At 32.6% G+C, this 17,176-nt stretch overlaps 1 protein-coding gene across 2 annotated transcripts in view; it reads right to left on the bottom strand.

Annotated features, from left to right (window-relative positions):
- The window catches only part of LOC118190479 (coiled-coil domain-containing protein 102A), a 44,416-nt gene that overhangs the window by 13,227 nt on the left and 14,013 nt on the right, over positions 1-17,176 (bottom strand). For both annotated transcript variants that reach the window (XM_035361198.2, XM_035361196.2), the window contains exons 3-6: positions 16,035-16,598; positions 14,381-14,489; positions 12,545-12,661; positions 1,271-1,480 (exon numbers count right to left, since the gene is read on the bottom strand). In XM_035361198.2, coding sequence (XP_035217089.1) covers positions 1,271-1,480; positions 12,545-12,661; positions 14,381-14,489; positions 16,035-16,598 — 1,000 coding nt within the window. The remainder of the gene's footprint in view (positions 1-1,270; positions 1,481-12,544; positions 12,662-14,380; positions 14,490-16,034; positions 16,599-17,176) is intronic.

Genomic DNA, 17,176 nt, shown 5'->3' with positions numbered 1-17,176 from the left:
GAAAGTTTGTGTAAAATTTGTTTATTTTTAATTTAAGTAAATTATTTAAAGATTAATTCACATATTAGAATTATTTGATATAAATGTCAGTTTCAAAATTTAATATTTAGTCATCAATACATTTGAACTAAGATGAGTATTAAAAAAAAATGTCTTGCAAATACCAAAATTTAGATTTCAGATAGAAAATAAATTTGAAATTTTTTCTTTGTATTATTATTACTATTGTTATGTGTTGATAAATGTCTATAAAGGATTAGGCACCTAAAGAAAACAGAAGAAAAGAGCCATAATTTTAGCCACAGACAGAAGGAAAAAATTGAAAGTTTGAGAAATAAAAAAAAAAAAAAAAAAAAAAAAAAATAAGTGCAGAGCAAAACATCCTGGAAAACATAATTGAATATCATTGAAATAAGTTATTAATTAAACCATGTTTGAGTCACATTAAATTTTAAAAGTATAATTTCCAAACATGTAACACACCACACACATATATTACAAGTAACATCAAGTTATGATGCAATATATAAATATAAATTCATTCTTATTTTGTTTAAAACAAAAACCAGCCCATCAGCAGTTTTCAGATCATGCGTTTCCCCCTAATGTAATTTGAGAACACTACCTTAAGATATCTCTTTCTTTCTAGGATATACTTTATTTTCACATTTTCCTCCTCCTGTCAGCTTTAGATATAAATGATCCTGTATTATAGACCAGGCACCACCAAACTGTGGTTCTTGTTTCTTAAATGTGGCTTGAATTGGAATAAGCAGAAGTTTTACTTTCAAAGTAAAATTAACTATTTGAAGCAAATCTCACCCTATGTCCCATTTTATTATTAAATCTGTATTTCACTTTTCAAAATTAAATTATTTGTATAAATGCATAATACTTACTGATTGCCAAAGTCATAAACAAAAGATTAATAATCCCACTTTAGTAATTTGTCATCATACCTATGAATTACACAACAGGAACCATGTATCAGGACATCAATATGTTGGAACCAAATATATGTCAAATTTTACTATGACAATATATATTACAAATACCTGTAGTAGAAAACTGCACAAACGAAAGTAAAATGTATATGACTGATCCAAGTGAATTATGAATCTCTAATGAGATTTGAAGATCTCGTGCACTCCATGATTCTTCTTCCTGAATGATAATGGTATTTCAAAGACAAGAGAAGTGCACTGCTTCTACACAGTGGAAAATTTTATTATCAAGTCAAATTGGCAAATTTTATTGCTTTCTAACTCACTTTATTTTTTTCATGCAGTTCCACTTGAAGAGCTTTAACATCTGAGTCTGATGCTATTGTCATCTGTTTTGTTTTCCTCTCTAACCTCTCATCTAAATCCTCAATCTGAGTGCGCAACTTCTTATTCTCTCTTTCTAGAGCAAGTTTTTCTGTCTCCAAGCGCTCTCTTCTACCCCACTCAGCAGCATTTTCACCCTGAAGTCTCTCCAACTAAAATAAAGGTAAATCGAATAACTAGCAAAGAACTTCATTAATGTTATGAATAACTTTCTAAATTATTAAACAGCTTTCTTCAAAGTAATTGAGCTAAATTTAAGTTAAATGTTACTTTTTACTTGCTGTATTCATCTAGATATTCATCTACTATAGATTCATTTTGCCTTAGCTTTACTAAAAATAACAAAAATAAATAAATAAATAAATAAATCAGAAACTTAATAGGGTATTAAATAAAAAAAATGAAAAAAATTCATAATGTATATGACACTGAGTATTTTTTCCACCTGATTAAAAACGTGAAGCTACTGTTTATATAATCATCTAAAAGGTTATTAGTTCACTTTTCTAACAAAATAATTGTACGTTCCATTGTTTAAAAATAGTGGACTGTAAATTGACTTGATATTACTTCAGTATAGAACCCAAAAAAGCTCAGAATCATAACGTTGACCGAAACTTCTTTATTGACTTTCAAAGTAAGTTAGTTGAGGAACGGCGAAGGCCACACTGCCAACTCCGAACTCAGTAGCGGCTTACCAACACAAACTCAGAAGAACCTCTGCCTAGTTGAAACTCCAGTAATTCACAGCAACCTCAAAGCTCTAAACGCGAGCTTTAAAAACCTAACAAATTTGCGTCTGCGCCGCTCCTCGGTACAAAGAAAGAAATACAATTTGCATAACACCGAACATACCCCCAGCCTTGAAGTCCCAAGGGGGGTTCAAAGAATAAATTTAAACTGTTGAACTGCAAAAAACTGAAAAATAAAAATTAAAGTCTCTAAATCAGGAATTAAATGGCAAAGAGCATAACTTTGCTATAGGTCGTTTTATTTCACCATTAGACGTGCGTAAACTCACCACTCGAACTTTCTCATCCAGACCAGGATACACTTTAATAATTCTACTTAATTTCCAACGTAACGGAGGTAGATTTTTGTTCTTAATAAGAACCATATCACCAATCTTCAGATCTTGTTGTAACATGCACCACTTGGGTCTCTGCTGCAATCTAGATAAATACTCACTGCTCCATCGATTCCAGAAATGTTGAAATAACCTTTGCACGTTCCTCCAATGGTCACTGCAGCTCATGGTTTCTTGAATTTGGTTAGATTCTGGAATAGCGTTTAAAGCCGCTCCGGTTATGCTCTGGTGTTATCACCTCCAAGTCGCTACAATCACTTGAAGCTGGTACCAAAAGCCTAGAATTAAGACAGGATTCAATTTGGGTTATTAATGTCAAAAATTCCTTGCATGTTAAAATAAGTGTTCCTAAACATCTTTTTAAGTGATGTTTCATAGACTTGATACCCGCTTCCCAAAGCCCTCCAAAATGAGGAGCAGAGGGAGGAATAAATAACTATTTAATATTTTCTGAAGAAATATAACCCTGTAGCTGTTCATCACGTTGAACAATAGAAAAGGCTTTCCTTAATTCTTTATTAGCTCTTATAAAATTCGTTGCACAATCACTGTGAATTTCACACGGTTTGCCTCTATGAGCTATAAACCGCTTAAGTGTCGCGAGGAATGATTTTGTTGAAAGATCTCCAACTAATTCTAAGTGTATTGCTCTTGTAGTAAAACAAATAAATAGACATACATAACACTTAAAGATTTTGACTCCTCTACCCGGACGATATTTTATGTTAAATGGTCCTGCTAAATCAATCCCTACACGAGAAAAAGCTCTACTTTGAGTAACTCTTGAAGCGGGTAAATCTGCCATTAGCTGAGTTGCAGTTTGCGCTCTAACTCTACGGCAGATAACACATTGGTTTATACACTTTCTTATAATATCTCTAGCATTCACAATCCAAAATCTATGTCGTATGACAGAAGTGAGTAGCTGCGTACCTGCGTGAAGATACGTGTCATGATAATGCTTAATAATTAAATGCGTAACATTAAGATTCTTAGGTAAAATCATAGGATGTTTCTGATTATTTGAAACTGTAGAGTTTCTGAGCCTTCTGCCTACACTCATTACACCCACAGAATCCAAGAAAGGACTTAAAGACAGTAATTTACTTGGTGTCTTCAAGGGTTTACCAGAGTCTAAACAGAACAATTCTTCTGGAAATTTGGCTCTTTGCACAATCCTAACAATCATAGAAGTAACTTCACAGAATTCTTCAGTAGATAAATAACCCTTTATATGCTCTGTAGGTAACTTACAATTATTTCTAAATCTTAAACACCACGCTAACACTCGACATAACTTTAACCATGATGAAAATCTTGAAAACACACTAGGCTCTTCAAATTTGGAAACATTTGAACTGAAACTCTTTTTCAATTCCTTCAACATAACTTCACTCTCTAATTCTACACTTGAATTTTGCTGTACATGAATTAGGGATTTGTTTAATTACTGCGGTCCCTTCATCCATAACTCACATTGTAGGAATTCTGATGGAATAAAACCTCTGGTCCCACAGTCTGCAGGATTTTCTTTCCCAGCAACATAATTCCATTGAATACCTGGAACAGCTTCTTGGAATTTTGCAACTCGATTTGCCACAAAAGGTAGCCAACGGCGAGGTTCGGACGAGACCCATGCCAATGTAACCCGCGAGTCGGTCCATGCGTAAATATTGTTAATAGGCAGTTCTATGCATAATAATACTGCATGTAAGAGGTTGGTTAAAAGTAACGCAGCACACAACTCTAGTCTGGGAAGAGACTGGGTTTTTAAGGGCGCTACTCTGGTTTTCGATGTCAGAAGGCTGACTTTGACTAACGAATCAAGGTTGATTGTTCGGAGATAGATGACTGCACAATAAGCCTTTTCTGAAGCGTCGCAGAAAGCATGGATATCTATAATTACTGCCTTCAGACTCAAGACATACCTCGGAAATTGTAAGCTTGAAAGTAAGGGCAATTCTAGATAGAAACGCTTCAATTTTCTACTTATTCTCTTATCAACGAGTTCATCCCAACCCAGCTGTAAGTTCCATAACTCTTGTAATAATATTTTCGCGTATATTATTGTTGGCGCTAACCATCCCATTGGATCAAAGATTTTGGCTACTTCTGATAAAATAGTCCTCTTAAGTAAATTCTTTATCACTTATGCATACCGAAAAATGAAACGTATCACTAGAGTTGTTCCAATTAATTCCCAATACTTTTACTTTCTTGTCACTGTTTATTTCAAGAGAAATACTGGATTCTCGTAAGCACTCGGGAATATTCTCTAAAATAGCTGAACTGTTTGAAATCCACTTCCTTAAGCGAAATCCACCCCTTTTCATCATTTCATTCAACTGCTGAACTAGAACATTCGCTTCCTCTTCATTTTGTGCCCCTGAAAGCAAATCATCAACATAAAAATCACGAAGGGCAATTTTTGATGCTAAAGGAAATCTCACTTGTTCATCTAATGCAAGTTGTTTCATTACTCTAGTAGACAAATATGGCACACAGGCAGTCCCATATGTAACTGTCACTAATCTAAATGTACTCAAGGGCTCACTAGGACTATCCCTCCAAAGCATTCGTTGCCAATTTGTATCTTCTGGGTGGACACGAATTTGTCTGAACATCTTCTCTACATCGGCACATACTGCAATTTTGTGAGTTCTAAACCGTAGAAGAATTGGAAACAGCTCTTGCTGAACTCTTGGCCCAACCATCAAAATATCATTCAATGAAAGACCCGACGTCATTTTAGCTGAAGCATCAAAAACAACTCTCAGTTTAGTCGTAGTACTTGATTCCTTTAATACGGCATGATGAGGCATGTAATACGTAGAGTCAATAAGAATCTCTTCCTTAGGCACTCCCTCTATATGTCTCAGCTCAAGGTATTCCCTCATGAAATCCTTATACTGTTCATATATCTGAGGCCTTTTTAGAAGTGAATTTTCTAAAGATTGGAATCTACGCATAGCTAATTGTCTGGAATCTACAAGCTGAGAAGGCGGAGAGTGGAACGGTAATTTCACAGTATATACCCCACTTTCCTCTCTCGTATATGTAGATTTGAAATAATCTTCACATGCTCTCTCCGATTTAGTAAGCATGTCAAACGTAGGTACAGCATCCAATTTCCAAAAGTCTGACAGCATCTGATCAGTTTCCACTTGTATATTATTAACATAGATAGTAGGATTAATTTCTGTTGAATTATTCACACTACCTGAAATAATCCATCCTAGTTCAGAACGAGAAGCTACCGGTTTACCTTCTTCGCATTTAATTATTTCTCCCTTTAAAAGAGGTAAGGCAATATCTACGCCTAAAAGTATATCAACAGGCCCACTTTTGTAAAACGTTGGATCTGCTAACATTAAATCATTATATTCCTCAACATACTTCTTATCCAATGTAAAATGAGGCAAAGTTCCAATAATTCTATTGATGATAAATACTGGTGTTTTAAATTACACTTTCGCCGGAAAATGCGGAAAGAAGTTTATTTCTGTAATTCCATTAGTTTTCGTATCCAAAAACCCTAAACATGAAATAAAAACTTTGGCATTTCTTCTTGCTAACCCTAGCCTTTGTACACAATCTTCTGAAATCAGGCTTGCTTGACTGCTAGGGTCAAGGAGGGCTCTACACAATTGGTATTCACCCGATGAATCTAACACTTTAATAACAGCCGTATATAATAAAACTTCACTCTGAAAATTAAAGTCTGAAACACAAGATTTAATTACTGGACTAGAACTTGCGATATTCTCCCCTGACACAGCCGATTGAGCGCGAGGTTCTGGCCTAGGGAAAAATGGCTTAGCCGTCACTGATAATTTCGAACTGTTCGTAACTCCTTTACGTGCCTTTGGTTCATTTTGAACTATTTCGAAATGCAGTAGTGTGTGATGATTTTTAAAGCACTTTTTACATTTATGTGTACTTCTACACTCGAAAGCTTTATGATTTGAAACCAAACAATTAAAACAAACATTATTTCTCTTGACAAAATTAATGCGTTCCTGAACATTCAGATTTAAAAACTTATTACATTTAAAAACTGAATGACCGGCTTTACAATACGTACACTGCGCGCGAATCTCTGAAGCCAGTGAAGTTAATTTGTCTTTTGTAACTCGTTTTTTAACACCTTGCGGTTTACCTGCTTGCAAGGTTCTGGCATGAGATTTCAAGAACTCTAGCAGATTATTAAGTGTTGGTATTTCCTCACTCTTTAATGTTCTTTCCCACCATCCTCTCGTCGAAGAATCCAATTTAAAATGTACTATTAACATTAAAATAGTATCCGCGAATTGCTCCACTTTGAATCCTAGATTTTCAAACGAACATACACACTCTCTTACAGTGTCTATTAACGCTAATATCTGACTAGGAATTTCAGCTTGTAAATTTGATAAATACAAGATTTTCTTTAATAACGATGAAAGTAATTCTCTCTTATGTGAAAATCTTTGACACAATAAATGCCACGCTATTTTGAAATTCCTGTCACAAATAGTTAAAGCTTGAACAATCCGCAAAGCATCTCCTTTTAAAGAACCCTTTAAATATTGTAGCTTTTGTGCACCTGATAAACGGTCATTATCCACTATCACCGTTTTAAATAAATCAAAAAATGATAACCATTTTTCAGTACTGCCACTAAATACAGGAAGAGTTAGCTTAGGTAAGCGTATACTCGCTATTTCACAAGATTTAGTTTCCACACTAATGTCTTTAACATTCTTAACTCTGGTTCGCATTAAAATTAACTCATCAACAGTATCTTGTATGACCTGTTGTTCTTCTATAAATACATCAATATCTTTTTCTTCACACACTACAAATATGTTACTAAAAATATCCGAAAGTTCGGTCATTAAATTATTTAATCTAGATTTAAAAAGTTCTAACTGATCAACATCAGCAGAATCGTAAGTCACTGTAATTTTCTCTTTCAGTTTAATTTAGCTTTAGCTACACGCTTTTTAGTCTTAAGCGTTGTAAATTCCATTATCTAATAAGAAAGATAAAAAAACACACTGACTCACCAAATTTACTGCGACTCTGTGGCCGACAGAACAAAAACCATGTACGTTCCGTTGTTTAAAAATAGTGGACTATAAATTGACTTGATATTACTTCAGTATAGAACCCAAAAAAGCTCAGAATCATAACGTTGACCGAAACTTCTTTATTGACTTTCAAAGTAAGTTAGTTGAGGAACGGCGAAGGCCACACTGCCAACTCCGAACTCAGTAGCGGCTTACCAACACAAACTCAGAAGAACCTCTGCCTAGTTGAAACTCCAGTAATTCACAGCAACCTCAAAGCTCTAAACACAAGCTTTAAAAACCTAACAAATTTGCGTCTGCGCCGCTCCTCGGTACAAAGAAAGAAATACAATTTGCATAACACCGAACAATAATTTAAAGTTCAAGATATTAGATATATTTTGTCAGTTAATTATGACAAAGTATTTGACAGTTACATACACAAGAAAGGATGCCTTTGTGAAGACTTAACACAGAAAATTACCTTGTATTTACAGCATGAGCACATTGAGTAAATCATAGAAAAATGACACAGGCAGCCTATGGAATTATTGGAAAATAGTCTCAAAACAAACAGTTGCTGTTCCACACATTTAACTATTCTGCCATTAGTGACCTTACAAAAATATGAATTTGCCAGACCTGGTACTTTTATAATAAATTTGAAATCAGAATGGCAATTTGAAGAAAAGTAAAAAAAATACATGTATGTTTGATGCCAATAGAGAATGAACTTTGCATATGTCTCAACACAAAAGTGAATTTTCAAATCATCAGACCCTCTGTCACACACAGTTTTTAATAGTTTCAGATATTTAAGAATATAAATTTTAAAATGTTATAAATTCTTTAAGAATTCAATTTTTTGTTGCTGTTATTTAACAGAATAATTTTTTAGTGCAACTGATATCCATATTAAAGTCTGTTATGTATTAATTGTTATTATTTTCAAGCTTAAGTTTTGCTTACTATTTCAATTTTAATCTTTAATTGATGTTCTTAATTTTTTTTTTTTTTTTTTTTTTTTTTTTACTTTAGTTGTTTAAAGTGGTTGTAAGTTTAAACTGTAACTTTTGTAAACTTTGAAATTTAGGTTTGGTTGCTTTAAAAGTTTTTTTAAGTTGAAGTTGTTTAGTTTTTAATTTGAGTTTAGGGACTTAAGTTTGCTTGGTTTTTGTACATTTGTTTTTGACCCTTAAGGTTGTTTAACTTTTATTATTTCTTAAAGTTTTGTTTGCTGCACTTTTAGTGTGTTAGTTTTTTTTAACTTTAGGTAACTTAAATTTTTATCCCTCTTTCTATTAAAGTTGTTGAATACATATTTTCTGACTGGTGGTAAGGTAAATCAATAGTAATTGAAACTCAATCTGGTTAATGAGTGTGTATACTTAAAATGCTGCTGAAGAAGCAATTTATATAGTGCTGACATTTTTTAATGAATTATATTGTTATGTAAATAGTTTAATTTTTAATGTCCCAAATTCATTTGTGTTGACTAACTATTCACTAGTTCTGAAACTTTTCTCATCCCAACCCTCGACTTGGAATTCATTCTCAGAATCCCTTATCAGAGGATTACTGCAACCCGTAATTCTTTCGCCCAAGCGTTCAAACACATGTCAGATGACGTGTTGGATGTTTACACCATCTGGAGTTTTACTTAAACAGGACCCCGGTTGCTGTGACATCTCTAGCAGGGAAAGGTTCTACATTGAATTTGTGAGGAGGGGGGAATAAGCGTTGGATAGGAAGTTCTACATGGTCGAGTTGCACTCGATTCGAGGCTAGTGCCCTCCCCTTGTTTTCATCTGCGGAGAGTTGTTGACCCATCGAAGTGGCCTTGGAGGCCGAATGGTTGAACTGCGCTTGTTGGCTCTTCTGGTAGTCGGGAAACCCCTTCCCGTGAAGATTTCTCTGTTTGGGTTGCTGTGCTTGGCTTCCTGCTGATCACCTTCTTCGACAGATTTTTCAAAAAACGCGCCAGCTATAAAAGTGGCTGCGTGATATTTTCAGAGGGGAAAGGGAGAAAAGATTTTCGATTACACCTTTTCTTTTTTTTCTTTTTCTGATGGAGCCAGGGAGATGGAGAAGGAAATTTTCTCAAAGAAAAAAAACAAGAGATGACTTCTAAGGTACAGAGCAGAAACCAGCAGTCCAGAGTCCCTGGTGTTATAAATGATTAAACAACCTACACAGAAGAAAGGCGTAATGAATCAAGAATTCCTGAGATTTTCCTGTCTTAAGTACAGCCCGTGGGTTTGGGAAGACTGGAATCCTACTGGTTGGAAGCGGCTGTGGGAAGGAAAGCCTGGCCTCCGAAAGAGTTGCCCTTGATTAACTTTTCTCATATTGTCTTTTCTTCTTACAGATGTATCTTCAGACGTATACTTATTATTCCCTGCCTCATGACAGATACCCTTGTCTTAGTTTTACACCTGTATCAAGTATCCAAATTTTGTATGATGGATCCCAACCGGGAACTGTGAAATGTTAAATATGTTAAAGAAGGTATGTTAACATTTTCCATTGTTTCTTCAGATATTTAGAAGACCGGTCACCACCAATGTAAACTGTAACGTGTATTCTTTCTCTTTATCACCATAAATAAACGTTAGTTTGATTTTACTTACCTTGTTTGTGAATTAATTTTAATTAACTTTGCACTGGACCATAGTATTTGAACGGGTTACTGCCCAACATTATGTCACACAACGCAAACAATGTAATTTAGAATTGCTTTATTGTTTATGTTTTACTCTGATCATTACTCGAAGTGCTATTTAATGTGACTGATGCAGAATTGGTTTATAAAAATGTCTTCAGCTGTTGTTCCTATCCACACATTTACCTACTACAATATAGGTATTAACTTGATTATTCAATTACACAGGTTAAGAAGTAAATAATACATTTGTAATATCTTATGTTATATTGTTCTAATTGCTCAATAGTTTAATACCATAACAAGTCTATATTTAATAAAAAAAATAACATACCGTATTTGACGGCATATAAGATGCACTTTTTTTCCTAAATTTGGTCTAAAAAATGTTACCTGTGTCTTATACGTGAAGGACAAGGGTTAACTTTCAATAATGAATGCTATTTTTAGCTCGGATAAAGGCCTAGACACACATACCTTTTTCTACATCTGCCATAATTATTTTGCGCATGCGTGAAATATCTGTTGCCAAAAAGTGCCAAAGCTCGAAGCTGATGTCAAAGTTCGAACAGGTTCGACGGTCACATTACGTCTATGGAACCTTTCCTTCTTTACATAGACTTTCTTTGACTCAGCTGACACACGTGTTGGTATCGGTGCTATTCTGTATAAACATCTCAGTATTGGTGCTTAAAACTATTTGTTTGAAAAAAATACCCTGGAAAATACGACTACAGGAAACAAGAGATTAAGCTATACAATTCAGTATAAACTAGGAGTGTTGAACTACGCCAAAGTGCATGGAAACAGAGCAGCAGCAAGGCATTTTGGTCCATCATTTACCAAAAAAATGACACGTACTTGGCGACTGCAGGAAGATCAACTGAAGACTGCTAAAAAACAAAAACATAACCTTCGATGCCCAGCTCCATCTTGGCCTGAACTTGAAAATGCCGTAAAAATGTGGGTGATAGATAAGAGGAAATCTGGGCTAAGTGTTTCAATCAAAATGGTAATCAATGAGGCAAAGGATTTGCAGAAAAACATGGGAATCAGAACTTTTCAGGGTCTGAGGGCTGGTGCTACAGGTTCATGAAAAGGCAAGGCTTATCAATGCACACAAAAACAACTATTGCACAGAAAATGCCAGCAGATTATGAAGAAAAAATACTAGCATTTCATAGGTTTGTTATAAATACACACAAGAAATCTTCTTTTGAGCTCGGTCAAATAGGAAATATGGATGAAATTCCCCTCACATTTGATGTACCATCCAACAAGACTGTGAGTATTAAAGGGTCTAAATCAATAACCATAAAAACCACAGGTCATGAAAAAAAACCCGATATACGGTAGTTCTAACCTGTTGTGCTGATGGCACAAAACTACCGTCGTTTTTCATAATCAAAAGAAAAACTCATCTGAAAGAAAAACTTCCAACGGATGTAATAGTTCATGTTCATGCGAAAGGCTGGATGGACGAAGCTGGAATGAAACTGAGGTTACAGAACGTATGGCCGAGGCAACCTGGTGGACTCTTAAAAAAACCCTCTCTTTTGGTTTTGGATCAGCTTAGCGCCCATAGAACTGAAACCATAAAGAATAAAGCGAGAGAATTAAAAACCCAGATAGCTGTCATTCCTCGTGGACTGACTAGCCAATTGCAGCCTTTAGATATATCGGTGAATATGCCATTTAAGAAAAAGGTGCGAGAACGATGGAAGAAGTGAATAGAAGAGCCATATCACGCCCTCAGGTAGAATGAAGCGGCCTCTATTTCACAAGTGTGCGAATGAGTAAAAAGATCTTGGGAGGACGTAAAGGCTGAAGTAATTGTTAAGTCCTTTAAGAAGTGCGGAATCAGTAATGCTCTTGACGGAACAGAAGACGACGCATTATTCGAAGAAGGTGATACTAGCGATGACGGAAACAGTAGTGATGACAATATTCTCGTTTTCGATGATGATGATAGTGAAAAGGATTTTAATGGTTTTGAAAGTGATTAAAGTCTAATTTCATGATAGGCAATGTTTTCCTTGAATCTGTGTTTTTTGTTGTTTCTGCTTTATTTTGTATTATGTTTGATTGCTTGCCGTTCATTCATTTATTCATTACTGAAATTTACATATCATGTTCAAAATAGCTTGCTGTTTGTTAATTTTCCTTAATAAAAATATGCTTGGTAATCAATGATTGTTTATTTGGCTTTTACAAAATGTGAGAACTGAAAGAAACCACATTTTAAGTTATTGTGATACCGTGCTGTCGCGCGGACTATTGAAACTTTTCTTCCTTGTGTGTGGCCTTCTAAATAAAGGTGCGTCTTTTATGCCGTCAAATACGGTATTTAGAGAATTGGAATTAAAGAAAAAAATACTGACAGATTCAAAGAATTTTTAGTTTTTCTACAACTTACCTCAGTTCGTAATTCAGCAAGTCTTTGGTCAAGGGTAGTGCGATTATTGGCTTCATCTTCTAAATCTAACCTCATATTATCAATTTCATCCTGATGTTCTGCTTTAATTTGACTCAACTAGCCGATTGGAAAATACCACATTATATAAGAAAATCAAAAATGCAAAATATCAATACTTCTTAATTTTACAAAACATTAAAAAAAATATTATTATTTTACTTTAATATGAGAATCTGTATTTCATGCTACCTTTTAAAGCATTCAGGAATATGTAAAGCCACCAAATAACAATCAATTCTCAAACGGTTTTACTCCTTTTTTTAATATTCTGAACAACCTTAGAATGTTTCTTATGCTGCGTATAGGTGTAACATGCCTTAGTGGTGAAAAAAATCCCCATGACAGAAGGTTAATAATGTATTTTCTGAGGACTAGTTTCCTTGAGCAAAGATACTTACTTATATGGAACAGATTATTAGTAATTTTGTGATATAATATGTACCTACTGGAGAATGCTACATCTTGTATGTTAAAAATAAATATCTAAATAAATAAAAATGTGGTTTTGAGCATCTTCCAAGGCATAAATAAAACTGTCACTGCCATAACCTTTATATGCTTCAAAATTACTTTAATGCTTGTCTACACATAATATGAATTAAACTTTTTCAAAATTATATAGAATGATAATAGCAACTATGCACACAATGTATGTGAAACTAGCTAACCTTGCATTCAAAATTACTATAAATGTACGAGTCTTAAACTCAGTAGTGTGCATCTTGATTTAAAAAACAGGTAATTGTGTATTATTGCAACCACCTGGGCACAATTTAGCGAATTTTATGAAAGAAAAAGAACAATTACTTTTATTGTAAAAAAAAATTATATATTACATACATGCTTATTCTTACATAAATATTCTACCTTTCAACTACATAGTTATTACATAAGACAATCAGTAAACCTAGTTAGAAATAGGTTTTTGTTTTTGTTGTGTTGAAAATTTTATAGCAATTGCTTAGGGAAAGATTTTGAAGCATTGCCCTTTTAGCATTTTTGTAACAAAAAATACGTTCCTGTAGAAATTTCACAAGCATGCACCTTTCCTTCTTCTATTATAGGAAAGTCATACTAGCACAAATTTTTAAAAATCAAGTTTAAGTTAAAAAAAATTATCATAACTTTTCTATAAAGCCATTTGAACATGAAATGCAGCAAAAAAATAGCAACATTGGAAACCGAATATTTGTTATGTGTATGGTTGTCTGAATAATTATGTCCGTCGTTACCAGAATTTGGTGTGTTCTGAAGTTTTGGTGATTTCAACTAAGGTGGTTGTTATAATACATTAAACAACATACATCCCAGAAGTCTAACTCTTTATTCTATATGAATGAGTTAAATGCCGTATTTTCTTTTAAATACACTTTTGAAAATAAATGCTTATTAGTAACTTATTTTGTATGCTTTTTTAAACAAAACTTTAGAGCTACAGCTACTTAATAGAAAATATTTTGCATTCCAGCATAGCATAATATGCATACACAAGACCTTTAATAAACTTAACTGCATTACTAAATAAAATTTTTAAAGAGAAGAATCAGACAATTACATAATAATCCTGGCTAATATACTGCATCTTTTAGCTAATATAGCAAAGCCTTAATGATATCACATACATCTTCAAGGTACTCATTAAAAATCATCATATAGCATGAAAAACATATTACTAAATATCAGAAATCTATTTTCCAAAGGGTGGATACTTCAAAAGTTTGATATTCTATAAACAAAACTATGTCAGCAAAAATATAACTACAATATAAATCTTACTTCTTTTAATGTATCTTGTTTTGACTTCTTCAAGTCATCATACTTCATTCGAATCTGATTGTATTCAGTTTGTAATTTTTCTATACTTTTCATTAATTTATTCTTTTCTCTGTTGAATATAAAATATTTCAATTACACAGTTCTAAAATTTAATTAAAGATTAGTGTATTAAAAATATAAAATATAAAACACTGCAATATATGTATAAAAACATTTTAAAACAATTAATTATACAAATTTAATTGCCAAAACTCTAAAAAGTAATTAAAATACAGTAAAAGCCCAGTTGTCTGACATTCAACTACTCAGAAAGCTCAAGTAACCAAAATATTTAAATTTTAGAAAAAAATCCCCCTAAATTAGTAAATGATACTTGTAATGCCATTATAGAGTTCATAATACTATAAACACAGATATATTATCATCAAAGAGTGCAAATTTAATGCAAATAATGGATACTATGTTACAACACAATCATATGTTCATTTTGGTTTAATGCAAATTCAATGAATGCTACTTTAAATTTGGTAATTTAATTTAATTACATTAATTTAAGGTACTTTAATTTTGGTAAAGAAAGATATAAATTCAACTTTCTCCACAAATTGAAAAAAAAAAAAAAAGATTAATATTTGGGACTGCATAAAGTGGAGCTTTTTCAAAGTTACAGGATCCAGATATCAAAATAAGCCACAATATGCAACTCTGAAAATGGATAAACAATGATGACATAATATGAAAATTATGATAAGCAATTTAAGTTTTCACATGCTATATCTGCAGTTTGTATCTCTTAAATATCTAACAAACTAAAGAACAATTTGCTCATTCAAACATCTACCACAATAATCGGCAATATCTCCGCAACTTTCACATTTGAAGGGATTTTACATTTGCTTATGAAATACTGGCATTTATATGACTGAAGTCTTCTCAAAATCTGAATTTTAAATGTAGACTTTGGATATTCATGTTAATACATAAGCTATATAATTTTAAAGCAGGAAATTTTTTCCACTAATTTGTCTTTTCTAATGTTAATTCTTTTTTTTTTTTTTTTTTTCTTTTTTGGTTGTTTTATATATATATTTCAGCATTTCTCCAGCTTTTCCTGTACTGTGCAAAAAAAAAAAAAAAATGCTTCTAAATTTTATTCATATTCCGGAGATCTTTGTAAAAACTTATATTAATAAAAGGTAATAATTAAAAGAGAAAGAAAAGTACTTAAAAGGATACAGATTACTAAAATTATGTAAAATATTATAAAGTGATATAAAAGGCAAATGTGACATTCTAACCTAACACATCTGAAGGGGGGGAAATCTTTTTAACTGCTTGAAATCAAGCTATAATCTATTTGAAATAAGCTAATAGAAGAAAGAACAAAGAGAATTCTTTCTCTTATTTGATATTAACTATTTGATAAGGGAAAACAAATACTCAATTTAGGGAAAGTTTTACTAAGTAACTTTAATTTATCAACTTCAATGTACAAAGTCAAAAAAACTGATCAAATTTTCAGTTGCAAAAAAACTGGCTCATAAAAACCACTTTAATACATAATTACTACCAAAAATGGTTTTACATTATCATGCAAATCCTATGAGTTAAAAGAGAAATTACACTTTTATTTAAGAGAATTAAAAATACTTACTGTCTTTCTGCTATAATTGTTTTTGTAGCTTCATCTAATCTTAGCTGTAACATAGCTAATTTTTGTTCAGTTAATTCCTGTACAGGAACATTAAAATCTTCTATACCCCGATGAGATAATCGGGAACACTTTTTTTCATTTACCGTTGGTATAGTGCTAATGGTTATGGATTCTTTACAATCTCTCTGAAGCAATTTATCTAAAAACTGCAAGTCCTGATTTGTGGTTTGCGATGGTTCAGAAATCTCAACTATTGTTGATGAAACTTCAGTATTCTCTTCATCTACATTGTCCTGATTAAATGATTTAGATGAAGGTTCATTAAGCAGAGATTCATTGGAATCTGGAATTTTATCACCAGGGCCAACATCTCTTTCAGCAGCAACTCTCTCTGTTATTTGTACACCTGAATACAACAGCAAATCATCTTTCTTATCATCTATATAATCCTGTTTGCCACTGAAAAGCTGATTTTCTTTCTTAAGTCTCTCAATTTGTAAATACAGTTCTTGTTTTTCTCTTTTTAACGTGTTACATTCCTTAGCTGTAACTTCAAGTTTACCCCTAAAATGAAATAAATATAATAAATCTGGATGTAACTAACCTGCCATAGGGGATGTTTAAAAAAACACAATGTTCTTGTAGATGCAGTAAAACATGCATTATGTTTTCGTACGTTAAATATAAAAAGTTTCACATTTTTTTCTCACAAATATATTTATTCATAACACATAACAACAGAGAATTTTCTAAAAGCAATTTTAACGTTGTTGATTGAAAGTTTCTATAAATGTAAAATTTAGTTTTTTTGTGTGTGTATATGCAAGTCAAACAAATCAATTAATAAAACATTAATTATGTTTAAATAAGTTAAATATAAAACATTTCATGATTTCCTACAAAATTTCATAAAGATATATATCAGATAACACTTATTAATTTAAATCACTACTGAGCACTTTGGAGCAGATTTTGATAGAATTTAGGAGAGAAACTAAAACAAAAGTCCCTCGTTTGAGGATTAATGCTTCTATATTGCATTAAATTGATATTCTTAATTAATTTTGTACAATAGAATCTACAAAACTATTTTTTACTAATAAATGTATCTATTAATTTTACATGTAAAGATATAGAACATT

The sequence above is a fragment of the Stegodyphus dumicola genome, chromosome 3 (genome assembly GCF_044657685.1).
Source record: "Stegodyphus dumicola isolate Sdum_Otavi_A_Nest chromosome 3, ASM4465768v1".
Classification (NCBI taxonomy): domain Eukaryota; kingdom Metazoa; phylum Arthropoda; class Arachnida; order Araneae; family Eresidae; genus Stegodyphus; species Stegodyphus dumicola.
This window is presented reverse-complemented; position numbering and strand designations above follow the sequence as displayed.